This window comes from Gallinula chloropus, assembly GCF_964237585.1.
Source record: "Gallinula chloropus genome assembly, chromosome: 6".
NCBI lineage: Eukaryota > Metazoa > Chordata > Aves > Gruiformes > Rallidae > Gallinula > Gallinula chloropus.
The window spans coordinates 3,813,449-3,839,905 of record NC_140091.1 but is presented as its reverse complement, the minus strand read 5'-3'; the positions used below and the strand labels follow the sequence as shown (position 1 = coordinate 3,839,905).

The 26,457-nt window shown below is 39.7% G+C and overlaps 1 protein-coding gene across 1 annotated transcript; it reads left to right on the top strand.

The window, feature by feature from the left end:
* Nucleotides 1-1,513: 1,513 nt before the first annotated feature.
* On the top strand, nucleotides 1,514-25,800 carry HOOK1 (hook microtubule tethering protein 1; the record flags this gene model as incomplete). The annotated part of the gene is made up of 22 exons (XM_084265856.1): nucleotides 1,514-1,564; nucleotides 6,390-6,475; nucleotides 8,069-8,141; nucleotides 8,450-8,500; nucleotides 9,657-9,789; nucleotides 10,582-10,649; nucleotides 11,801-11,863; nucleotides 12,981-13,064; nucleotides 15,969-16,135; nucleotides 16,656-16,796; nucleotides 18,032-18,233; nucleotides 19,009-19,119; nucleotides 19,392-19,479; nucleotides 19,569-19,629; nucleotides 20,182-20,322; nucleotides 20,931-21,018; nucleotides 21,852-21,886; nucleotides 22,471-22,553; nucleotides 22,965-23,065; nucleotides 23,434-23,535; nucleotides 24,587-24,655; nucleotides 25,642-25,800. 22 exons carry the CDS (start codon nucleotides 1,514-1,516, stop codon nucleotides 25,798-25,800), a joined length of 2,157 nt encoding a protein of 718 aa, XP_084121982.1.
* Between the last annotated feature and the right edge of the window lie 657 nt (nucleotides 25,801-26,457).

Genomic DNA, 26,457 nt, shown 5'->3' with positions numbered 1-26,457 from the left:
CAATTAGTAAAAGAGGCTGGGGGAGAGGAACATGACTGAAGTTCTTGTGCTAAAACAGCAGAGGGACAAGAGTAATCGCATCTTCTTAGCGTAAGGTACTTAGACTTTTCTCTGGAGCGTCTGAGCCAGGGTATTATAGAAGACAAGATCCTGAACCAGGCGCACCCAAGACGTGATCAAATAAAATAGGTTTTCCAATTAAACAAATACAGCAGAGGAAAGCAAGCAAAAGGATTTTGTTGTTTGGTTTTGTTTTGTGGGTTTTTTGGGTGGTTTTATTGTGAAACAGAAAAGATCAAATAAAAAAGTACTCCTACGTTTTAGGTACCATGTAGTGAAATACCTAAGATGAAAAGAACGTGCTGTGCACCTGCCTGGCATTGTTTGACGTCCTGTGCAGGCAGTCATTACAGAGCCGCCTGTGGAGCCCTGGCAGCATGCCCTGCGCCCTGCCAGGTGGATGAAAGACTCGCTGGGGAGCAGCTCAGCGGCGCCCCTCGAGCTGTCAGGCCTCCTCCACTCCCCTTGCTGGGGGTTGACGACTGCTGTGAGACATTGGGAGTCTGGTGGGGTTCGGGTGGTTCTAATAACGGCCTCTGAGGCGGAGATAAAATAAACAAACGTAATATAAATTAAAGAGGTGAAACTGCCGCGGCCCTTCTCAGCGCCACCTATGCTGTTGGGCAGGGGAACACCCTGGAGAAGGGTTCAACAGGTTGTTCCCGCGCCTCATCCTTTCGCGCCTTCCATCCCTCACCTCCTCAGAGGGAGTTCAACTTCGGGCTCATTCAAGAATGCTGTTTTATTAAGCGATTCCGTACCCTGCTCTGAAAGCAACATTTGTGGCTGGTGTAAGGTACACTGGCCTACCTACGCCTTAGGTAGGCACCGCGGGCCTGAACCATGCCAGCACCCCTTGTTCCCCGCGACCTGCACGGAGCGTCTGCCCCCAGCACACCGCAGCGGCCGCGACAGCCGAAAGGCTGCCGGGCGGGAAGAGGCGGCCGCCATATTAGGACGGGGTGGCACCTCCTGCGTGGGCTCGCAGCCGCGGAGGGAAGGTAGAAGCTGTACCCGGTGACTTCCCGGCCCACGCTTCACCTCAGCGGTATGTGACGCGTCCCCACTCCCCCTCACTCCCCGTTCCGGGGGCCGCACGGAGCTGAGGCGGCGGGTGCGGCCGCTGAGAGAACAGCAACGGCGACGCTTAACCCCGCCCCTACAGGAGGGTCCCCCGTGATTGGTGCAACACCTAACTTGCTCTTCTGTGATTGGCCGGGCCAGCTGCCACTCTCGGCATTTGAAGGCATGTTCAGGGAGCTGACGTATACGTCCTGACAACGCGCCCGCTCCCCGCGTGGAGGTGGGCGCTGCTCGGGACGGTGGGCTGTTCTGACGCGTCACGTGGCGTCACGTCAGGTCAGCCGCGCTGGGCGTAAGCGCGCTCGGAGCAGCGGGTGCCTACGCAGCCGCCCTGAGCGGGGGCGGCAGGCGGTGGGAAGGGGTTGCCGCCATGGAGGCGAAGCCCGCGGACCTACAGCTCTGTGACAGCCTCATCCTCTGGGTGAGTAGGGCAGGGTCCTCCCTACCTGCGCTCCTCCCTGCCCTTCGCCGACACGCCCTGGCTGTCCCCGAGGGGTCTGCTGAGGACGAGGCGGGGGCGGCGGCTTCCCGCAGGAGCGGCCTGGGCCCGGCGGGGAAGCCCTTTTCCTGTCAGACCCCGGAGCGCGGCGGCGGGCGGCTTCGCGCCTGCGGGGGTGGCGGTGGAGAGCGGCGCGAGAGCACCTGTTGGTCCCGCGCCGTTGCCGCGGTGACGGGGGCGACGGCCCCGGGCTGGGGTTGGCGGCGGCGCCAGCCAGCTCTGCGGCGGGGGCTGCGGCCTGCGCGGCCGGGTGGGCGCCTTCTGCGCCCGGGCGGCGGGGGTGTGTGTGTGTGTGTGTGAACCGCCCGCTCTCCGGGGCTCCTGTCAGGTGCCCTGAGGGGCGGGAGAGCTGCCCAGGCGGCAAGGGGAGCAGAGATTGGAGGCGGTCGGGACGGCGGCGTGACTGCGGTAGCGCGGCCCGCCTGGGAAATCAGTGGTTTCACAACCGGTAAAGCGGTCCTGCGAGCGCCCTTGGAGCGCAGACGTGGCCTTTTGAATATCCTATAGGCCCAGCTGGTGGCTATTCAGCCGTGGCTTCAATGTGGAAACTACCCGGTAATTAACCATTAAATATATATATATATGCAAGTAATTCGAGTGGAGTTCACAGGACCAGAAACCGCAGAACATTGCACACCGCCTTTCAGCAGGTTAAACCATTCATTAGTCAGGCACAGTGTACCTAAATGTGTGGTGCTGCCTGGGCAAGAAGCACCTTATTTGCTCGGCTCATCAGTCAAGCTTGTTTTCTTTTTACCCCTTGTTCTTTCCACGCTTCTTCTGGTTCCCTGTCTGTAATTCTGTTCTTGCAGATGCGATGTTTTCGATGATAATGAGCCCTGCTAAATAAAGTTTCCCATCAAATCTTGGCAGGGAAGGCTGCAGTTACCTTGTGTGAGGGGTTTCTCTAGAAATAGCAGGTGTTTTACCTGTGTGGAGTGTTTTAGAAGCATCATGGAGATCCAGGAATGAAACTGGCAAAAGTGACAGCAACACCTACCAGAGTAGGTCAAACCAGAGTAGGCATTCCTTTAACTTTCTATATGACAGTACAGAAATTTTGATGAGTCCTTAATAATAAATCACTGAAAGCCTGTTTCCTCCTTTCTTTTCATCCTTCTGTTTTCCTCTTAGTCACCTTGTATGCTTTCAGTATTCTGTTGGTCTTAAGTATGTCAGTTGTCTAATAGATACCTCTCTGGAGTTGGTGTCTTTTGTTAAGCTATGTGTACTTTCTTTTTGTTTCTTTAACTCTGTGTTTTCCTCTTGGTAGTTAAGAATGACCCCATTCTCATTTGATTGCAAGTCAGTGAAGCAACTCGAGCAAATGCATTCCTGAACTCTGTCTCAAAATCCTTTCAGCAGCTGTGTACACTTTCTACAATTCCTGCTTAAAATATTTTAAGCCTAATTCTCACTTTTAGTGTCATCACAGTGCATAGCTCTAATTACATCATGAATCTTAAAGGGAATGTTAGTGGACCTTTAGGTAGGCTTAAACTGAAAGAGCTTTGTGTAGTGTTGTTTATGTAAATAACTATCCAACAGTGTTCAGGTTTTGTATACAAAACTCAGCAGATGTATTGCCAGATGCATGTTTTCAGGTTTAGCACCCTTTTTCGTGGACCTACTTTACAACTGGAAAGCCATTGTTAACACTTAAGACACCTTTCAAACATCCTTTCACCTGGAACTTCACGCCGAATATTAGGGGGAAAAAAATGATCTTCTGAAGTTGAGCATGTTTGTGGAACAGGGGCTGAAGTGCTGTACATCTGAGGAGAAAAGGCTTCTGCAACTGTGTGGTCCTAAAGATTTCACTGCTTACTCATTAATAAAGTGAAGCCATGCCCACTATTTTCTGTGTTCTGCTGCCAGAACTTTCTGTTTTAGCATGCATTCTCCAGAGGAGAAAGAGAAAATTGGATGAAAATGTTATCTGTTGGTTCTGCAACCCAGGTGTCATTTTAAGGATGTTATAGGAGAAACATAATAGGGTTGGATTAAATTACAGGGAAAATAGGTATGAGTTTCCAAGGAAATTCTACTTGAGCAGTATCTGTTAAGACTGAACTCAGAAGTCTGCTGCAGAATCAATTTTCTGAGTCAGAAAGATGGATTTGGTTAGTATCTATGAAGTAAGCCTGAACATTTTCTGCCTCTGGGTGGGAGTGTAGTGGTAATAGGAGCAGTGGTGGGCCTACCAATGCAGTAGTATCTGCTGTGTTTAGGTGCCATTACAGTAGGTGTTTACTGCACTAGAGCGAAAGGTTCTTGAGTGTCTTTTGGTACTGTAGTGCTCTGAGGCTCTCTCTGTTTTCAAACTAGAGCCTGGATGTAGGGTAACATCATAAACAGACTGCTTTCTCCACAATAGATGTACCCCTGTTTGGCCCTGCTGGCATTTGTAATTAACTCTGTTCAGTGGCTGAGTTGCTCTATTCTGGGATTCAGAATGGAAATGCTCATTGTAACTTTAAAGTCTCTTTGACTCTACAGACCTTCTGTACCTCCTGTGTATAATCTGGGTGTAAAATGAAGAACCTCAGCCCTACATCATCTGGATGAAAATGAGGGCATACCTTCCCCAGAGCTGGATAGGTTGATTTCCACTGTGTGAAGTGGACACTTTCATCTACAGCAGTTTGGTGGTAGAGCCTTCAGCAGATCCAGAGAAAAGGCATTAAATGTTATGTTCTATAAAATTAAATTTCCAGTTGTATATTGTGGGCATAATAGCTGCATGTCTGAGAGAATAATACTTGCTTCTCTTGCAAGCAGCAAGTGACAGGGTGTGTTTAAACTAGATTAATGAAATGGTTTTCAGTGGGAGTAGGAGCATGTCCTTGAAGCTATATTTAGTAAAACTAATCAAATTTGGAGGGGGAAAAAAAAAGAGAGTACTGCTACAGTCCTCAAGTCTGTGGCTGCTTCTACCAACCTCCTTCCTATGCCTACTACTTTAATTGGTTTTCCAAGTACAGTGAAAATCTGTTTTGAGGAAATGATTGGACTGGCATGGGGCTTGGAGAGCCATAATTAATATTTTTACTCTCATATTATTTCTATGTGCTGATGAAACTTCTGAATATATGGAGAAATTAGGACTCCCAGTCCTGCTTTTTGCTAAATTTTAATTAGCTGTTTCTATTCTGGGAGATACTGACATACATAAAGCGGTGTCACAGGGTTTTCTAAGGCTTTGTTTACCTGCTCTGACAGGCTTGGGTGAAATGGTAGTACCTGTGCTTAGCATTTTCTTTAGTTTAGAGTATCCAAATGGCAGCATCATGATGTTGGGCCATAAAACTCTGAATTCTGGCATGTTCAGTCTTGACTTGTAAGCTTGTATGTGTTGGCATTAAGGCTGTAGTAGTATTAGAAATCAGTGCTGTCAATCACAGCTGCTTCAGTTTGTGGCATTCTACTTAATCTTTTATGTAACCAGCCAGGGATTACTGACTTCTCACTTGTTGTAATACAGGATTTAAAGAAAACATTTCTTAAATAAATAAAAAAATTAAGAAAGCACCTTGGCTCTGCCTATTTTTCTTGGTTTCATTAGACTCCTTAGAGCTCTGAAGCAAGGAAATACTCAAGAGTATGTGGCCACTCTTTATAGACATGGAATGGATGACAACTGTCTCAGTGTCTCACTGTTAGGAACTGCTTTTCTACTGCTCTGATCCATTTCCCAAACACCCATGACAAAGTCATTCAGCAGTGACATCTGCAGATGCTTACCTTTCACAGTGTGTTTGGGAAAGCCATCTCACAGGTGGACAGGTAATTTAGGACATTGTAAACACAAGAAGTTTAGCAAGTCAATTTTTGCACAGAGAATGGAAGGCTTTGCTCTGGCTTCCATTCTATTCCACATATACATATTTCAATAGCATTAACAGCAAACTTTCTCCTTTTTATTTTATTAATCATCATAAAGAAGCCTGAACTTAAAAGAAATGCAGATAAGCAATTAAGAGGAAAAAAATGGCCATTCTCATGGAAGATGTGGAAGAGCTTCCATATGAGGATTGGCTGACGACTGTTGGTCCTGTGAAAGGCAGAGTGGGAGGAGAATGGATGTGTTAGAGGTTGATAAGACTTGAGCTCCTGGAGAAGGCAACTGATGTCTATAGTAAAGTTTCTTGGGTTTGAAGTTGCATTTTGAAACAGGAACATCTTTGGAGCAACCTTGGAATTCCTGAATTGCAAGGAAATATGTTGCCAACTCACAAGACTTGAAATGGTTCAGTATTCAGCAGCTCTGTTCATACACTTGAAGTGTGGAGTAGCTCTCAGGCACCTGTGCCATCCACTATTTTCGTATAATTTTCTCCCTCACTTTCTTAACCCCCAAATAATTTCAGGGGTGTCATAACTTGTATTACTAAGTGTTTCTTGTAGAAGACTGGATTTTCTTTTTTTAATCTGGACTACTTCTGATGCTGTTTTTTGTTTAGGTTGCTATGTGTCCAGAACTAAGCACTGCAACATAATTGGAGGGATGGATAAATATGACTTGAGTTTGCATAACCTGATTCACAACAGGAGAAGTAGCTTGAAAAAGCAAAGCATGGCACTGCTACTCATAACCAACAGTCACAAGTATTAAGATAATTGGGTTGGCTTAAATGGCATTATTCAAAAAGACATCCTGGTAATTGCATGTGCCTTAAAGAGGAAAAGGGAAATAGCTAATCTTCTGTCTACAGAATGAGAAACACAATGTTTTCCCCTGTTTTAGTTGCAGACCTTCAATACTGCTGCACCCTGCAGAGATGTTCAGGACTTGACTAATGGGGTTGCCATGGCACAGGTACTTCACCAAATGTAAGTTGATGCTTAAGCTGGAAGAAGAGGTATTTGATTTCTTGAGGGGTTTGTGTGTGAAATGCATGCTTGGTTTTCAAGTAGACAGAAACTTAAGAGTGAGTTTATAGCAGAAGATACAATATGCCTTTGGTGGTGTTTTGGGGATAATATTTTGATAGAATGGAGAAGGTGATGAGATACAAATTCAATACTGCAGTATTCATACTGAAGAGTAATTAGGCAAGAATGATACCATCTCTCACTTTTCCCATCAATACTATTTTTGTGGATATCCATGCTTCAGACAATGTGTTCCTCTTGGGAATAAGGAACTAAAAAGTTCAAAAGGCATGTCTTTGTGCCCATTTCCTCTTGGGATTGCTCAGTTGATTTAGATTTAATTTCTAGAATTAAAAAGATAATTTACCATTTGTGTGGAAAAAAAGGGATTGTGAAACTTCAATGGCAATTTTATTATTAAAAATAATAGTTTGCTAATAAAAAGCAAACTAATACTCACTGTATTAGTGTGATGACATGGTCCTGGGTTTAGTGACACAGTAGTTTTGAAACTTGCAAATTTGTTGCTTCAGTGGGTTCTAACATGAGTTTTATTGAAACTGTCATCACTGCAGTTTTACTGTTGTTGGCTCAGATAATAGTCTATATTGCCATCTCCTGCTCAAACCATATTCTTTATTACTAGGAAATTACTTAAACACCACCCTCCATGCCCCCAAAAGCCAAAAAACCCCAACCAGAACACCCCCCCTCTGTCAGCTTGAGAATGTGCTGTGTTAAAGACAGAGCTCATTCTTTTCCTGGGGCATGGCAAAAACTGATTTGGGAATCCCTAATGAAGATTTCACTGAGGGTCACTTCCCATGCATCTGTGGTACTAGGCTACCAAAAGCTTTGCACAAACTTCCTTACAACCAAGTTGCTTAATATGCAAATGGAGAAAGTAATTACCTTTTATTAGGAGCTTTGAGAGCAGCTAATAAAGAGTATGGTGTAGAAATTAAGGCATTTTTAGATATTCTGTGACTGCACTGCTTAGCAGCTCAGTGTGTGTAAACACCTCCCTTCAGCAACTCATCCTTTATCCTTATTCATGCTGTCAAAGTAAATACATTTCTGCCCAGGGGAACCAAAGGCATACAAAAAATATGAGATGCCAGTAGTTTGTAATGCTTTTCTTCTTCATAAGTGCCTTTGACAAATTGTACTGAATGTTGGGAAACCCAAATATATGACAGTAGGCGCCAAATTTAATGTCAGCACTACTCAAAAGAAGATGTTTCTTTACAGTGCTGTGATCATTTTATTTTGGTATAAAAATTCAGCCTGACAAAGGCCTTCACATCCTTGTGTCCTTAGCTGCAGCTAGCTCAAGCATGTATTGATATTCCTCCTGCCCTGGGAAATGGTGTCTTACTGCATCCAGCAAGATGGAAATTTCCTGTGACATAGGTATAACTTGCAATCTCCAGGAGTTCATGCTTCATTAGGCACTGCAGTCAGACATTGGATGACTTAATGCTGGGAATCTGGTATCTTATTTATTTAGGTCTGTCCTCATTGATATTTCCTCATCTAATTTTGTTTCAGAGATGTTGCTTGGTTTGATGCCTCTTGGCTCAATCGCATTAAAGATGATGTTGGTGACAACTGGAGAATAAAGGTATTCAGTGCTGAAGTGTGTGGGCTTGGATATGGTGTCTGTCCTGTGGGTACCTAGCAGTCCTAAAACTACAGAATTAAGCTCAGAGTTCTTAAGGCTATTTGAAATGAACTGAAGCTCTCTGATTATTGCCTGCCAGCATTGTTGCATGGGGATTTTCATTTGAAATATTTCTCTTGCCTGGTCATTATAGGGTCCTCTTGTGGGGCTGCAATGTAAATATTTTATTATAAGTTATTATTTTATTTCAGTAAAATTGAGAAGTTTAATAAAAGGCTGTAACCTTATCTTTCATGTGCAACAATTAGTCCAGTAATCTGAAGAAGATACTGCAAGGAATTATGGACTACTATCATGAGGTATGGCACAGCAGCATTTTTTTTGTTCTAGTTGTTAAACATGATGATTATTGTCCTTCTTCACCTTGGTTTTTTTTTTTCTTGGAAAAGTAGTTTATTTTAAGGAAAATTTTTGGCAGAAAGTACATAATAACCTGGTTAAGTGGGAGGTCTGAGTGGATATAAAAGCTGTGAATCCTCTTGGACATAGCAATAACTATAGCTTGCTCTTTCTCATGCAGAGTGAATACAGTAGCCATAAGAGTGCTGTGTTTTGGGTTTAAAAAAATAAACAAACAAATTTGTGTGCAGCTTAATTGCATTTATTTAATGGGTATGGTATAGAAAAACTAGCTGTATCATCTTCTGGCTTTCTGGTCTCACCTGGGCTTTGTTATGATACCAAGTGCCAAGCCCTTCTGTATTGCCAGGGCTGAGGCTCTCTGGCAAGCCCAGAAGTAGAACTTCTTCAGGCTTATGAGGAGTGTTTTGAAGGACTGGGAAGCAACTGAATTTGAAAGCATTTTTAATTATGTTGGTAGAATAAATTAATTTTCTCTAATTTGAGGACTAGTCCAAGAACTCTTAATTTACTATTGTTGCTTTTTCACATATAAGTGGCCAGTTAACTAAACCCCCAGTTAATAGACTTTCAAAACTTGTGGTTTGGTGAGAACAAGTTTATAGAACCCTTACTTGCACTAAATAATTGCTAGGTGTCTAGCATGTGTGTTTCAGTGCTGCTAGATTAAATTTAGCCTTATTCAGAGAAAACTCTGATGTGCCAAGTATGGTAAAGGCTGTTGGCTAGCAGTGGATTGAGTACCCTTTTCCCCCAAACACACATCCACACTGAGGGATGGATGTTTGAGAGGCACAGTGTGAATCACTTGAGTTTTAGCAATAAAGTCCTGTAATAAATGAGTTTAGAACATCTGCTTTATATAGGCTTCTTCACATTTCCTTATCTGATACTGCTATTTATATCCTCTCCCAAAAGGGGTATTTTTAATGTGCATCTACACATTTAATGTTTAAAATACTTCCCTTCCATAAGTTTCATAGTAACAAGTTAATTGATAGATCATTTTGTCTGGATGGCTTACTGAGTCTAGATTTTTTTACATGTTACCAGATATTCTTGTTGTACAAAAGTGAGAATCTCCTTTTGTTTTAGTTCTTAGGTCAGCAGATTTCAGAAGAGCTTATTCCAGACTTAAACCGGATATCGGAGAGCTCGGATCCCATTGAGCTGGGCAGGCTTCTGCAGCTTATATTAGGTTGTGCAGTCAACTGTGAAAGGAAACAAGGTAAGGCACTAGCTTGATCTGTTCAGCAAACAACAGGCTGCCTCAGGTGATTGTAAACCCATGTAGAAACTTTTTTCTTATGTATCAAAAAGTCTCTATTGTTAATATGTTGCATACCTATTAAGGGACTGAAGTCTACCTAAAATCAGAAAATCAAAAAAAGCCTGAATTGCATGTGGATTATTCATATTTGTTAAAATACATACAAAGATTTAACACAATTGAAATGCAAATCAAGCAAATTAAACTGAAAACTTACAGTAGAAATTGCCTTTTGTCTGCAGAGGCTTAAGGCTGCATTAGTTGAGTTATCTCTGCCTCAGGCTGGTTCTATTGGTAGAATAGGTGTGATTCCAAGGTAGTTTGAAATGACTGCATCACAGTGTTTGGGAAGTAAGCCATCAGGCTGCACTGGGAATTAAGATGCTGGCAATTACTCTTTTCCATTAAGTTTTATTTATTTACTCAATTGCAAGCTTGTTGACACTTTGGAAAACCTTATGTATATATGTACATATATGAAAAAAGAGCCATGTAAATACAGATGGCTTAATCTCCTTGCTCTATTATGCATGGTGTAAATTTCCTCACTCAAGTGATCATAATCTCTTATGTTTATCTACCATATTACTGGGTAATGATGTTGTTGGCTAATAGTAGTGCTTTGTATAAAGAGCACTGCCTGTTTTGAAGAAGCTTAGTAGAGTAGCTTTTTCTGGATCGTACAAACAGTGTGCCTCTACTCCATTAAGATGAGCACTCTCATGAGTCACTACAAATTCTTTTTTACAGAACACATACAAAATATCATGACCCTTGAAGAGTCTGTTCAACATGTTGTCATGACTGCCATTCAAGAGGTAAGTAATAATTCATAACCTAATGCTGTCACTTGAGAAGTCCAAACATGTGTTTCTCAATCTTTGCATTCTTTCATCCAAGCAAAGATCAGCAAATAGACTGCAAGTACTTCCCTGATTTGTCTGGATTTTTATTTTAGTCTCATATGCCCAGACTTACAACTTGTGGAGACAATAAATGCTTCAGATTTCCTGTTTCACCCAAGAAATGCATCTAGTTGCCATTATGCTGGAGTCAGGTTCTGAAATTCCTGTTCCAGTGCTATAGTCTTGGACCCAAGGTTCCCCTGGTTGTAACTGGAAATCAGATGCTGGAAGGTCTGTCAGAACAATGCAGCCTCACAAACAAACTCTAGCTTCATCTTTTATATTCTTGTCATGGTGTGCTTCCCCTGCTATCTTAATTTGATCTTAGTTGGAGCATCTTAGTGACCCAGCTCACAGCATAGCTCTACAACCACTTCCATGTGCAAGCTTCAAGACTGTGAAGCAAAATACTGACCTTGAAGAAAATGTGCTGTGTAATTGCACCCTTGTCAAGGTAGCAGTTGAGTTGGTAGTTGCTTTAAAACTTGGATTTAAACTGATTATATAGCTTCTAAAGCTATATGTGTCCCATTGAGAGAAATAAATTCATAAATGCCTTGTTTGTTGTATTCTCATTGATCAAACCTTTCTGAAGATCCAGAAATAATACTGTAATTCCTGTTGACAGACATACTGTGTACATAGCTCTTATCTCCATTATAACAATGTTTATGTTCCCATTCTTTGCTTAATGGCAATTAATGTGACACAAAGAAGTGTGATAACTATTAATTCAATAGAGTGAAATCCCATCCTCTGGTTTGCTCCATTTTTAACTTGTCTCAGGGGTAGCAATAACAGAGCACAGGTCCACCCAGGAAGATGTCAATGCTGACTTGGTTAATTTGGGGAGGGGGAAGGTAAAAAAAGTTTAAAGAAAATAATCTTCTAGGTTTAAATCGTTAATCAACCATGAAGTAGGGTTTTTTTACTATTTAATCTGTTTTTGATATATTAAAGGAATGCAAGGACATGGGGGAAAATACAATTGGTACTCAGTAAACAGTGGATTTACAGTTACATAACTTCTAATTTAACCTGCTTTTCCTGTGACTTTTCTGTAGCTCATGAGCAAAGAAGTAACAGGTCCTTCCACAAGTGATGCATCAGGTGAAATGGAACAGCAGGTAACTGCCTGATATTTGTTTCTGCTGTAGTTCAGGCCTCAACAATAAATTGGTATCTTACCATGCCTTAAATTAAGAATAGGGCTGCTCTTGCTCTTCAGCTCTAGAAGTTAAAAAAACCCCAACCAGCCAACCAAACCCTCAATTAAAAATTGCACTCTTTTCTATCTATGTAAACTGTTTGGTCTGTGTTCTGCTTGGAACTGATCTGATGAAACCGTGCTGGTCCACAAAGTGCACAGCAACATACTGGTGTGGGCAGAGAATATACACTAAAGTAATGCTATTTTTTAAGTGCTAGTTAAGTGACAAGTTATGTGCTATTTTATAGCTTCTTTTTTAAAAAAATAAAATAAATGCCATGCCATACAAGGGGGGATGGATTGAAGCTAAAGGAGGGAAGGGTTAGATTAGATATTAAAGGGAAGTTCTTTACAGAGGGAATGGTGAGGGGCTGGAAGGGGCTGCCCAGAGAGGGGGTGGATGCCCCATCCCTGGGGGTGTTCAAGGCCAGGTTGGATGGGGCCCTGGGTAACCTTGTGTAGATCCAGGCCTGGAGGTTGGTGGCCCTGCCTGTGGCAGGGGGTTGGAACTCTGTGATCCTTGGGATCCCTTCCCACCCAGACCAGTGTGTGATTCTATGACTGCCATATCGTCCTGGGTGGGGTAAAACTGGCCAGTACAAACCTAATTGCAAGAAGAGCTAGGGGGACAACAAAGTTCAGCCTTGTCAGGCTAAACACTTCAGGCTATTTCAAGGGATTATAAAAATTCTTGATAACTGGAACAGTACAAGGTGTTGTACATAAAATGAAGCTATCTTTAAACGTACGTGCTCATAAAGAAGCATCAGTAGTTCTATTCTGAGACAAAGGGCATTTGATTTAACAGGCAGAGATTTTGAAATTGGGACAACATAAATGTTCCAATGTTTGGTTTTGTTACGCTTTTAGCCTGAGTTGTGTTGAATCTGGGTGTTACTCTGAGCTTCAATAATTTACTTGCTGCATGTGGTAGTTGTTTAAAATGCAGGTGAAATGAACAGACACGTTTTGGAAGGTAGAACTGTGCTTTGGATATGGGCCAGAGTGATTGACTATCTTATTTTTTTTAAAAGCTTAAAAAAGCTTTGGAAGAGCTTCAGGAAGCACTAGCAGAAAAAGAAGAGTTGGCACAAAGATGTCAAGAGCTAGATTTACAGGTAAGAAACACCAAGTGGCTTATTTCTTTATTATGCAGTGGTGCTGCTGTTGAGATGCAGAAACTCTGAAGGGCAAACTGAATTTTGCATTTATTTAAGTTTCTGTCAGAATTCTTAGCTGTTTATTGGGGGGGAAAGTAATTGTTCTGTACTCCAAAATGCAATTGCTGTAAATAGTTTTCTGATGGAAGGGTAAGCTGAGGTCCTGTGCCAACTGTTAACTCAAAGGTTGTTTGGTCTGCTAGCTTTATGTTTACCTTTAGGTGCAGGTACCATAAAAACAATGTTGTCATTGCTTTAAAAATTGCCCCTTTAACTTTCTAGTCACTGATTCCTCTAGTCTTTTGAACTGTGTCCAAAACAAACCAGTTCATGTAATAGTCATTAGATTTAGTCATAGGAAAATTAAATCCTTTTCAGTAGGGGCTGATGAAAGACTAAAGTATGAAATTTGTCTAAAACTTACTTTTTCTTATACACAGTTGCAACATGGGGGTATTTCAGGAAATACAAATAATGGAAACTGATAGATCCTTACTGATGTTTTCAAACCATACTGATAATAGGCCTAATTTTGTTTTTCAAGGATGTAGAAGGTAATCATGTCACCCTTTAGAATAAGAAGGGAGTTCACAACAATTAACAGGAACTCTTCATTTCAATCAACTTTTTAAAGACAAAATTTTAAAAAATCCATTTGTTAGCCCTAAATCTGATTCCTCCTTCATAGCACTGTCATCTGAGAGTAGGAAGAGGTTTATCTGATAAACCAGTTCATCTCAGATCCTGTACAAAGAGAACGAACGTTTGGGTGGCATCCAGTAGGCAAAGCACTGTGCTGGCTGTATGAGCCTCCTGGGCTTGGAGGGGAACCAAAATGCCACAAAAAGAGGGCAGCTTTACATTTCTTAAAGCTGATGATGACTGGGAAAGTAGGAAGTAGTTATAAAAGTTTATTAGCTTATTGCTAATTGCCATGCACAGGAAGCTATTGTTAGAATTAAATTGATAATGAATTTCCTTTTTACTTGAGGCAGTAGTAAGGCTTCCTAGTGAAAGCAGAGATCTAGAAATGCTTGTGAGCAGAAGCTGCAGGAGAAAATATTTTCTTTTAAATGGTCTAGAGGATTAATTTGGCAGCAGGACTCACAGCTTACAGTTGGTAAACTTCAGAAAGTGTTTGACACTTCTAGAGGTTCTGGGATAACAGATTACTTGCACATTCTGCTTCCAAATGGAAACTTAGTGTGCCTTGCTAGAGAACTCCCAGGCTTTCTCCTGTCTCCCAGAAACTTCTCCTTAGAGATTCCTTTATTAATTAATCATAGGTTACAACAAGACAGTTGCTCATAGCATAGCATTGGCCAGGTGAAGGAATGAAAGGTTTTGGAGGGAAAGGTACTACTGAATATAAGCAGATGAGTTAAAGACACCATAGTTCTTTATTAATGTGACGTATTTTTCAAGTATCTCTTCATAATTTGTGTTGAATTTGTCACCACTTATGAGGAAATAATAAAAGAGAATGCTATCAAAAAGGAACAGAGGAGATGAAAACTTGCTCTGAATTGTGTTTATAGGAATTTCTTCTGTTTTTTTTTTAAGTCTGAGATGGGTGTGGTGGTGTTGGGTATTTTTTTAAACATTATTCTAAAATTGTGAATGTTATGGATATTTATGGAGTGGCTGAACCTCAAATAGCAAGTAGTATGCAGAGCAAAGCTCAGATCTGCTCTCTACTCACAGATGTTATGTGTGCATGAATATCTAAAGTGACATTTACTATATAAAAAAAAAAGGCAACCACAAGTGAACCTAGAAAGTCAACAGCTAATGACATGGTAGATTAACTACTATTTTGTTTCTTACATTTGAGTGCCAGACTTTTAAATTATTATCACAAATAAACAGTCTTAATACTGCATACTCTAGGTTATATCTGATGTTTAATCTAATAATGTCACCATTATATGCTTTTTATTTATTTGTTTTAATTATTTGAAGCCATAATATTGACTGACACTGCTCATTTAAACTAATTCTTAATAAATTCACTTGTAAGGTCTCAGTCTTCCTTGATATTTTCCAAGAGTATAAGAAAGGTAGGTTTTCTTTATGATTCAGGAAAACATAACCCAAAAAGCCTATTGTCCCTGTTTAAATGCCAGTTAACTAACACATGCTACATGCTCTTATGTTTGACAGGATGTTAAAATTAACCCAACAGCTCTCACTAGAAAAAACTTTAAAGGTTCTATCCTCTTAATCCTTCCCCATTTTTTTTATGGCTGTTAATATACTTACTGTTTCAATAAAGTGGTGTATTCTCATTTGCTTAGCTGTGAACACTTTTCAGTATCCAACTTGTTTGATTGTTGCCAAAAAATGCATGTTCTGTATAAAAGCTGTCTAGGTTTTTCCTTTTGTGTGTGTGCTTACCCAGCTTACGGCGCCTGAAACAGCTTCTTGCACAACCATCCGCCGCTGAGCGCACGGCAGTACTGTGTTAGTGTGCTAGCCGGTGCCATCCTGCTTATTGTTAAGTATGAGTAAGATGGAGAGTACCTTTACACCAATACTTAAGCTTGTTGTACAGCGTCCATGGTATCCTTTTAAAAAAGAAAGTGCCAGTTTCTCTCCATATCACATTGTCTGCCTTGACTGTGGTTTCAGTTACTAAAAATTTCTTTCTTTTTATTTTATAGAGGGACTTTCCCTTTAGTGCTTTGTAACTGTCACACACTAAAGCGTCTGTATGCTCAAGTATGCCATGTAAATTACATTCTAAAGTTTCTAAATGCTCAACCTTTTTCATAAACTAATTTGGTGATGTGCTGCTGTCTTGCTTCAGATCTTTCCAGTTGGACAGGTCTTACAGTGTTGATTCTGCTTTATCTGCACTAGGTGGCTGCTCTCCAGGAAGAAAAAAACAGCTTGATGTCAGAAAATGAGATTATGAATGACAGGCTAGAGCAATTAGATGACTCTCTTGATGATCCAAATACTGTGGTTGCAAAGAAGTATTTTCATGCACAGTTGCAGCTGGAACAGCTGCAAGAAGAAAACTTCAGGTATGAAATTCCTCACTTGTTATATCAAATATATCCTGAGATTTTGCTGGCATTCTTTCAGGATTTTCCATTTCATTTTCCATAAAAGCTTTTGAATACCATAGGAACATATATTTTAAAGACAAAAATATTACTTTATAATTGCCATATTGTAGTCATTTGACACTTGAAAAGAGGTGATGGAAAGGTGAAATGGGTGCTCAAATGCTTTATGTGTAAACAAAACAGTAAACCCCCCTAAAACCCACCATATCTTTCTATTCTATCTATTTCTCTTACATATTAGTCTTTCCCTCTGTGAACGCTGTGGGGGGGAAAGGAAAACTTCTCTTTTGATCCCTGATAAACTTGCAGTATGCAATTAATGCTGATTTAACAGGGAGACAATAAAATGTTCTATGCTTACAGTACCATTTTTCTACTTAATAGGTTTCCTTTGTCTTATTTAATAGTTGTAGCACTAAAATAACTGTGCAATAACCATGAATTCGTAACAGAGTTCTTGTTTTTGCTCTGGTAGGCTTGAAGCTGCAAAAGATGATTATCGTGTCCATTGTGAAGACCTAGAAAAACAACTGATTGAACTGCAACATAGAAACAATGAACTAACCTCATTGGCAGAAGAATCTAGAGCCTTGAAAGATGAAAATGATATTCTTAGGTATGTAATAGAGCGCTTCCCACACACACACACACGGATGACTAAATCCAAGGCTTTGTATTTAAAAGCAATTTTTCTGAGGCATTACTTCTGCAGGTATACCTTATCTGAACAAGATCTAAAATAAGTGTTGGAAAAGGACTCTTTCACAAAGCAGAGGTGGAACACAACCTTTCAGGCATAGCGTCTATTGTTTGCATAAGAATAGCAACATGAAATTTTTACGTGAGGCAGGATTAATTCTTTATGTGGGATGGAAGGTAAAATTCTGCAAGAACTAAGAAACTTTCAGAAGAGGGGTGGGCATTTGTGTTAAAGGGACACTTGTGCTGGCAAGAGAATGCCTCTTCTGCAGGAAAAAAGCATATATGCAGCTAGATTTTTGGCATAATGCTTGGTGTCAGTATTCTAGGCTGGATTTAGGTTAGCAACGTGATGAAGAAAATGAAGATGAAATATACATTAACCTTGATGAGACTAAAACTCCAGCTTGTATGAATTAAGTTATATACCAGACCTCCCAAGAAATATCCAAAGCAAATCATATTGCAAAAGTAGGTCTGCTATTCATAAAATAGTATGAATAAAGCATGGAAAGAAAAGTGGTTTCAGGTGTCTAACTTATAGTGGTTCTTAAATAACATCTGAAACAAATCTTAACTAGTGATATGACAGCTATTAAACACAGATATTAAAATGAATTTGTGTATTTATGATCCAGACACTTTCTTACCATGCAGATTTTTTTTATTAAGATCAGCTGGCAATTCTTGGTCATATCTGCTAATGATCACTGTCATAGTGCAATTACACATAATTATAGATAATCAGAACATAACCCCACAATGAGAACATCTCTGTTTTTCCTTCCCAGGTATAAGTACTTTGAGATGACTATCTAACACAGGATTTTGTGGTGTAGTTACACTGCACCACACAGAATTCCCTAGAGATATTTGACATAGTAACCCTGCCTTTTGCTTTTGGCATATGAATGTCAGTCTTACTCCCACTTAAACCCTGTGGTGAATTCAGTTTTCATAAGTGAACTTTGCATAATATGAGCTTGCATTGATTATGGATTTAAAAATAAAAGCAATAAAATTTAACTCTACTGTTCAGCACGCTGCATCTCCCTTTAGAAATACCTTGAACGTGCATGAAAGCAGAGTTTCAGTTTTTAATCTATTTTGAAGCAGCATACTCTTTCTTCTAATTCCTGTTCATACTTTAAGGACTACTGCAGACAAGGCAAGTAAGCTGGAGTCCACTGTTGAAGTGTATCGTAAAAAGCTGCAGGACCTGAATGACTTCCGCAGGCAAGTCAAGTCCCTGCAGGAAACCAACATGATGTATATGCACAACACAGTCAGTCTGGAGGATGAGCTGAAGAAAGCCAATGCAGCACGTGCCCAACTAGAAACCTACAAAAGGCAGGTAAGGCTGTATCTGTGCTTAAGATGTTACTTTTTTCCTCAGATTGTAGAATCACAGACTGGTCTGGGTTGGAAGGGCCCCCAAGGATCACAGAGTTCCAACCCCTCTGCCACAGGCAGGGACACCAATCTCCAGGCCTGGAGCTACACAAGGTTGCCCAGGGCCCCATCCAACCTGGCCTTGAACACCTCCAGGGATGGGGCACCCACCCCCTCTCTGGGCAGCCTGTTCCAGCACCTCACCACTCTCTCTGTAAAAAAAACTTCCCCCTAATATCTAATCTAAACCTTCCTTCCTTTAGTTTTAATCCATCTCCCCTTGTCCTGCCATTATCTGTCCTTTTTAAAAGTTGATTCCCCTCCTGTTTATAAGCTCCCTTCAGGGACTGGGAGGCTGCAATGAGGTCCCCCCACAGCCTTCTCTTCTCCAGGCTGAACAAGCCCAACTCCCTCAGCCTCTCTTCATAGGGGAGGTGATGATAGTGATCTTAATTAAGGTAATTTAATTTAGGTATGTCTGAATGAAGAAAATTGAACATCTTAATTTAATAACCTATAGACTTAAGGTGCGTTGCCCCTTAGAATTTCTTATTTGTAAAAACTTCATTCTCCACCATTGACTTCCTGTCTTTCTGTGTTAATTAAACTGGAAAGTTTAGCTGTAGTTGCTCTCTCAACTGACTGGTTGTGGTTTGCAGGCTTTTCTTTTCATTAACTGAGGTAATTTGTTGTTTAGCTTATAACTGAGATCACTTATATGTAATCTGCATAAAAAGGTCCAGGAGCTTCATAACAAACTGTCTGAAGAGTCAAAAAGAGCTGATAAGCTGGCGTTTGAAATGAAGCGACTTGAAGAAAAACATGAAGCGTTAATCAAAGAAAAAGAGGTAAGTCATTTGAGTGAGAGTGTGTTTGAACACCTAGTAAATCTCTCGAATGTTCTGCTTGAGGAAAACCTTTCCAGAAGTAGTGCTACTATAAAAATGAAGTTCAGTGCCTTCTGTGTATCTATGCACATGTAAAATGCAAAGTATGTCTTAAAATGTCTGTGTGTCAGTACTCTTCCTGATTAATTTTATTTGGTTATTTTATTTGGTTTATTGTCTTATATTTAAGTGGTGCAGTATGACTTAATTTCACTTCAAATATATGTTCTTAGAGACTGATAGTACAGTGTGATGCATTGAAAGAAACAAACGAAGAGCTCCGGTATTCACAGATGCAGCAGGATCACCTGAGTCAAACAGGTATTGCTCTGTCTTCAGAGGCTTTTTTTCCCCTGTATATTAGTGATTTCTTTAAGTTTGTTTAAAGTAAACTTCCTATGCAATTTCAGGTGCATCTCGTGACAAAAGCCATGAGAATCTTGCTGCTGAAATTCTGCCAGTGGAATACAGGTACGATGAAGGTTGAGGTTGTTTGGGGATTTTTATGGGTGGGACATAATCTTGTCTTCTGCAAGATCAATGGTTTCAGCAACACGACTCTGTATCACATTTCTTGCTTTCTCTCCATGATGTTTGTCTGGACCCCCATGTAGCTGGTCATAATGATTTCCCTGTACTAGAGTTACTTTGCATTCTTTCTTAAAAGCATATCGTGTAGCCAGTGGCAGACAGAATAAATAATACACAGCAACTAAGACAGAACAGCAAAAGCTTGGCTAGTATTATTTTTGAAGTCTGGCAGAGTGAAACATAAAGGCATAGTAAAATCTGGCTTTGGAGTGATTTAATTTAAAACTTCGTTCATCTCTTAAACCATTGTGATGTTTGGAAGTTGTAAGTTAACTTTTAATAGAAAATTGCTTTGTTACCCCAACAATATCCTTAAGAACAACAACTTTCCACTCACTTTAAGGGTGGGGAAGGGAACGGGGATATTACCTCCTGCTCTTAGGTATCTTTTTCTTAATTAACAGTGACTTCATTGTTTTGTTTTTGATTCAGAGAAATGTTTATTCGGCTGCAGCATGAAAATAAGATGCTTCTGTTACAACAAGAAGGATCAGAAAACGAGCGTATTACAGAGCTCCAGGAACAGCTGGAGCAAAAGCATCGGACAGTGAACGAGCTAGAAACTGAGAAGAGGTGATGGGTGAAACAGTAGCTTAAAATATAGCAAAAAGTGATCTCTGGACATTCAGAGTGGCCCTGTGGCTTGCATCTAGTGTAGCACTGTGCAGGAAGCCAATTATCCTTTTCCTTTTCACCAGTGTAATCATTAACCAAAGGTTATGAAGCAAACAAGTAGCTTAAATGGGGTGGTGTAAGATGCAATAGATCTGTGTGTAGTGTGCTCTGAAGGAAGCATTGCTCATGGGTTGCTCCTAGCTCTGAATGATTCTTGGTAGTCTGAGAATGGATGTAAACTTGAACTTATGTTATAACACTGAGATGTGAACTTCTGTATAGTTAATGAATGCTGAAAACAATTTCCTTGGATATGAGGATTTTGCATAGTTAAGTTCAAAACTTAAAATTATTTTAGGTCTTTCATTATGAAATACCTAATAAAACAGCCATGTGTGTTTTAGCAGAAGTTCAAGTCAAACTGAAAGCATTTGTAGTCAGTTTCTTTGTGGCTTAAATCCTGCTGGGTAAACCCTCTGAAAAACTATCATCCAGGCACCAAACAGAAAAACCAAATTGTCTGTTGTGATCTATTTAGATAGGTAATGACTGTCTTTTCCTTCAAGGCTAAATGAAGAGCGGATTGGGGAGTTACAGCAGCAGATTGAAGATCTGCAAAAGACTTTACAGGAGCAGGGATCCAAGACTGAAGGAGTAAGTGAAAGTTCAAACTACTTGACCTTGAAGACATCTTGCTAGTTTTTTTAAAATCTTTCAGTGTAAACAAAGGCCTGTTTTCACTTGTGCCTTTTCTTCCTTTAGTATGTCTATTACTGATAACACCAAAGCAGGATCCTGCTTTCTTAGTGGTTTCATTTTTCATTCGGGTTTTTTGTTGGGTTTTGATTGTTTTGGATTGGTGGTTTTTAAGTTTGAAAGGCACTAGTAAGTGCAGTTGTAAGAGTAAGCAAGCTCAGAAGACCTTTTGGATTGCCCAGAATTCCCCCTGACAATTCCAACAAATACACACCTTTCAGAAGACCTTACAAGCAAAGATCTTATTTGAGGCTGTTCATTGTCTTCTAAAATCTCTCTCCTGCTTGAAAACAACTTATTCAGTTAAAGTAACACAGATTTGGCTTCACTGCATTCATGAGTTTAGACTCTGTAGCATGAGAGTGACTAACCCCCCCCCCCCCCCAAATGAATTTCAGTTCGAAAGCTTATAGATTTTGGCATGCCTTCCCACATCCCTCCTTCCACTTCCTTAAGGAGCTGTAACACTTCTACCTTTTCCCTTTTAAAATCTCTAGGTTTATGATTATGGTGATATAAAGAGTTAAAAGGTGCTATAATTGGTATCTATGTGATGCAAAAAATATGAGCATAGTTACAGAAATATATGTAAAATAAGAATTTTTCTTAGGATTTTTTGTATTTGCCTTATTTAGGTGTGCTAAATATTCTCAGCTATTCATAATAGCACTTTAACATTGCATGGCATGAAATACTGAAATGCAGCTGAATTTTAACTCTTTCCTTTTCAGTCTAGCAACCTGAAGCAGAAACTGGCAGCACATATGTAAGTAAGGCACATGTATCCACAATAGCTTATTTGTGCTAAATAATTCAAATGTTGTAGCACACAAATTGCCTAAGTCCTTGTAGGGATATCTTGCTTTTCTAAGCCACTGATTTGAGAATCATGCATTTAGTGAGTTAAGTATTAGCATTCTAGTTTTGCCTTCTCTGAGCGTGATAATCTTGCAGTACTAGTATCCACTTAATAGGCTTTTCATCACCAATAGCTTTTTTAACTGTTCTGATTCTACAACAGATTGCTAAAACCATTGCTCTTACTGACCCCCAAACTTATTTAATCCTTCTAAAATACTTCCATCCTTTCAGCTAATGTAGTTCCTGCTAAGAAGCTGCTTGAGATCTTATTATTTTTATTAATTTTCCTTTTTGCTTAAAGTATTAGGCAAATAAGACTCAATTCAGAAGTCAAAAATTTTATGGTTCTCTAAAAATACATAATACTTCCATTTCCTCTCAGTAGCCAGAGTTTAAACACTCTTCCCATCAAGTTTCAGCTTTCAGTTCTTAAAGCTGTGCATGGAATTATTTGTAAGCTTAATCCTTATCCCAGCCTTTTGTTCACAGGGAAAAGTTGAATGAAGTTCATGATGAGTTACAGAAGAAAGAAGCTGACCTTGCAGAGCTCCAGCCTGATGTCACTCAGAACCGTAAGTTGGTTTCTGTGGATTTTTTTGTGGTTTGTTGGTTTGTGTGAGTTTTGTTGTTGGTTTTCTAAATAAGACTGTGTTAAGTTTCTTCTGAAACAATTCCCTTAGCCCCTGGGCTGTGAGGTACTTGTCTGGATAAGGCTTTGTGTTACAGCTTAGTTTTAAGACTGAAGCAGTGGTGAGCAGGGAGAGGTTTGTTGGGGCTTAGTTTCTTTGAAAGATACTCTGCAAAACAGGAGTTCAGGGTCAGTTGGGACCTTGTGGTACAACTGAAACAAAAGTAAGAACTTGGGAAATTGTGTCTTAGTAAGAGTTTGTTGGGGGTTGGCTAAATCAAGAGAACTCAGAAACCTTGAAAGTACCATGTCTGTTTTTATTTTGTTTGTCTTTGTTGATAATTTCTGTCAATAGCCCAGAAGATTGGAGAGCTGGAAGCAGCTCTACGAAAAAAAGATGAGGATATGAAAGCAATGGAAGAAAGATATAAAATGTACCTTGAGAAAGCAAGAAATGTGAGTGGCATGTTTCTGAACATACACATTCCTGCCTTATAAATGAACTAGATTGATGGAGAGTCTAGCTCCCAATAAATGTGTAGCTCCATTCTTCATTTTAGTCAGATTGCTGAACTGCAGTCAGTTAACTATGTGAGAGAACAGGGCTTAGACTACAGCATGAGATGTGCTAATGATTCCTTTGTACACTTTGATATCATCTGTTTGTACCCTTTGATATCTGTACAACCGGTGCAACAGCCTTGTGTTCATTGTAATTGCCAGGTTAGAGCTCAGTCTTTCCACATTTCTACTTTGAGCAGATGAGATGCTGAGCTGTTAAGAATCAAATCTGACTTGTAATGCTATTGTTTTGCATTGTACAGGTGATCAAAACCTTAGACCCCAAGCTAAATCCAGCTTCAGCAGAAATAATGTTGCTCAGAAAACAGATAATGGAGAAAGACAAAAAGATTGAAGCCCTAGAGGTAAAAATGTATATATATTTAATAATAATAACAACATCTGAATATGTTCTGCTGTCTGTACTAGATGTTCAAGTTACTGTTTCCTAATGATCCAGTATCCTTCAAAGCTACACTGAGTTAGAAACTGCACAGCCCACCAAACCTGGAGTTTTTTAGTTTGGCTTAATTAACCTTGTATCCTAGTATAAATCTGTCAGAGCAGTTTGAAAGTGACACTTAGAAAGTAACATACAACTGATAGCCTAATTAGGATGCTTTCTAAACACTTTGAAAAGCTGTAAGTGAAATACTTCGTAAGACTAATAGTTTTCCTCTGTACAGAGCTGCAGAGTCTGACCTTTTTCAGTAGTAATGTAATTTAGTTTGTCTGAGGGACTAGGTGTTTAAGCATTAACTTGTATCTGCTGGTCCTCTGATATCAGTGGTTTCATTTAGTGGAGATCTTGAAACTGTGGAAGAGTAAAATCTGGTTGACTGAAATCCTGAAAGGCCTGGTGGCAGTATTCCAAGGACCAAACAAGAAAAGAAGAGAGAAATACTGCATTCAGTTTTATAGCAATATTGATGGGACTGGTTAGAATAGTTACCTGAGCAAACACAAAAATTCTTCAACACGAGTCAGTAGGTTGAAAGATCTGACTATAAATGTTGTGGGTTCATATTTCTGCCCTGTGTATGTACTAGGTAAGTGTATAACAGCAGTTTGGTAACACAGTAAGAATGCTTAGCCTCTAGAGGTATGTTCTTGTCTTTAGTAATTTTTTCAACTGAAAGTCAAACTATTTATAGATTTTCCTGATACACTCTAGACTTTGCACTTCCCACACACCCCTTAAAGTTTACAAAATTTAGAAACACGCTTTGATCTGCTGAAAGTAGTCTACAGTGTGTCTCATAGTCATGTACAGAAGTGCCTTTATTAACACTGCTAAGCCTTCTAGTTACCTTGCAGCAGAAATGATTAAATATGCATATCTTTTATGGCATGGACTTTGATAAGCTTATGCAGACTATTTTTGTGTGGTTTATTATTTTTGTTCTCTGCTTGCAGGCTGAATGCAAACTTGCTAAGTTACGTGATTATGAGGAAAAGCTAATAGTAACTGCATGGTATAACAAGGTGGGTCAAAACTGATTTGTTGGTATCTCAGAAATCAGAAAGAAAAACACATGTGACAGTTAAATCTTACACTGCTGGATTTTTTCTTTTTAAATTCACTGTATAACAAGTGCTTGAGAGACAAAGCTAGTAGTTTGACTCCATGTAGGAAGAAAATTGAACATGCAGGTTGGCATTGGCCTTGTCCAAAATCAAGGAAGTAAGGAGAAGAACCAAGCTCTTCCACTTACTAATTCTGACTTCAAGCCACAATACAAACTTGAGTGAGTTCTAGCTGGAGTTTCCAATCCTACTGAGATAACTTGGGAAATAGCATCATAAAGAGTATTTTAGTGATTGTTTTGTTATGTTTTCTGGTTGCCTTTTGTGCTTTGGAATAGGGGACTTGAAATTTGCCATAGGCACAACTTCCTTTAGTAATGTGCTTTTTGCTGCTACAAGCTCCCAGCTGGATGCAGCAGGCTAAACTTCTCAACGTTCAATAGCACTCAAGTTTTTGGGCTTGAGATGGGGGAGGACATGGTTAAATGTTTTCCAGACTCCTGCTTTAGATGTTCAGTGTCCTTAGCACAGTACTTCTAAACCAAACCTAGAGCCATCCTCTTGTCCTGCAGCAGTACTGCAAAGATTTTTAGTATGTTGTTATTGTTTTGAAAAGGATTGGAAAAACTTATTTGTCTTCATCAAAGAGTTTCATAAAGAAAGACTTTAATAAGAAATTTTAAAAAAAGAAAATAAAAATAAATGGTTTAGTAAAGGAACAACTAGTATAATAAGCTAAAATTAACACTTTCTCTAAGAATGTGACAATCTTATATTCTTTAGTTTTGGTTCATATCTTTTATGGCAGCAAGAAGGTACATAAGAAATAGGGTAAAAGAAATTCTGTGTCCATACTGAGTAGGCATGAGCTTTCTGTATGAAAGATGTCCAGTTGTTTTCTTGTGTTATTGCTATAGTGTAAATGTTGTTTGAATTCTTTGCAGAGCCTAACTCTTCAGAAGCTAGGTATGGAAGCAAGACTGGTTGGCAGCAGTGGTGCCTGTAAAGACGGTCCTGGGCGCTCCTTCCTAGCTCAACAGCGTCATGTCACCAATACCAGAAGGAATCTCACTGTTAAAGTACCTGGTGCAACATCTGAATAACCCACAAGGACCATAAGGAAAACTTAATGCTAAAGTGTCCTTAAATGTTTTATAGTTTCCACTAACTACTTGATGAAAGAGGAGGTTTAGAATGGTGGGCAACTGCAAATTCAACATCAGAACCTGTCAAGAAGTGATTAAGTTGATCCGTGGTGTATCTAGAAGGTAGTACATAGTTTTCCAAGTAGAAGTAGACTTAACTGCAGTATGTATTTACAAGCACAACTGAAAAGATTTATATTTGCCTTCAGAATATATTGTAAATATAAAAATTGGCATTATATATTTAAAACTTTATTTAATGGGTTTGGGCTAGAAAGTTGACTTTTATAATGGGAAGATATGCAAAAAATGTACTTCAGGAAACTGGCAATATTGGTTGTTTTTGCTAGGCTCTTCTAGAAATAAATTTCAAAGATTGGTACTGTGTTTTAAAAAACACTGTTTATAGAACTACAAAGTACAATTCTAAAAGCCAGAAACTAACTGCATTTGAAGTTGTCTTGTTATATAACCGAAGACAGGATTCATTTTGTCATCTCCAGTGAGAAGCAGAACTAGTCAGTTTATTTTAAAAAGCAAAAAGTAAGCTTGTGTGTGTGTACATTAAGGAAAACCTGTCTTTACAATGTTGAATTCACTAAAGCCAAATAAGCT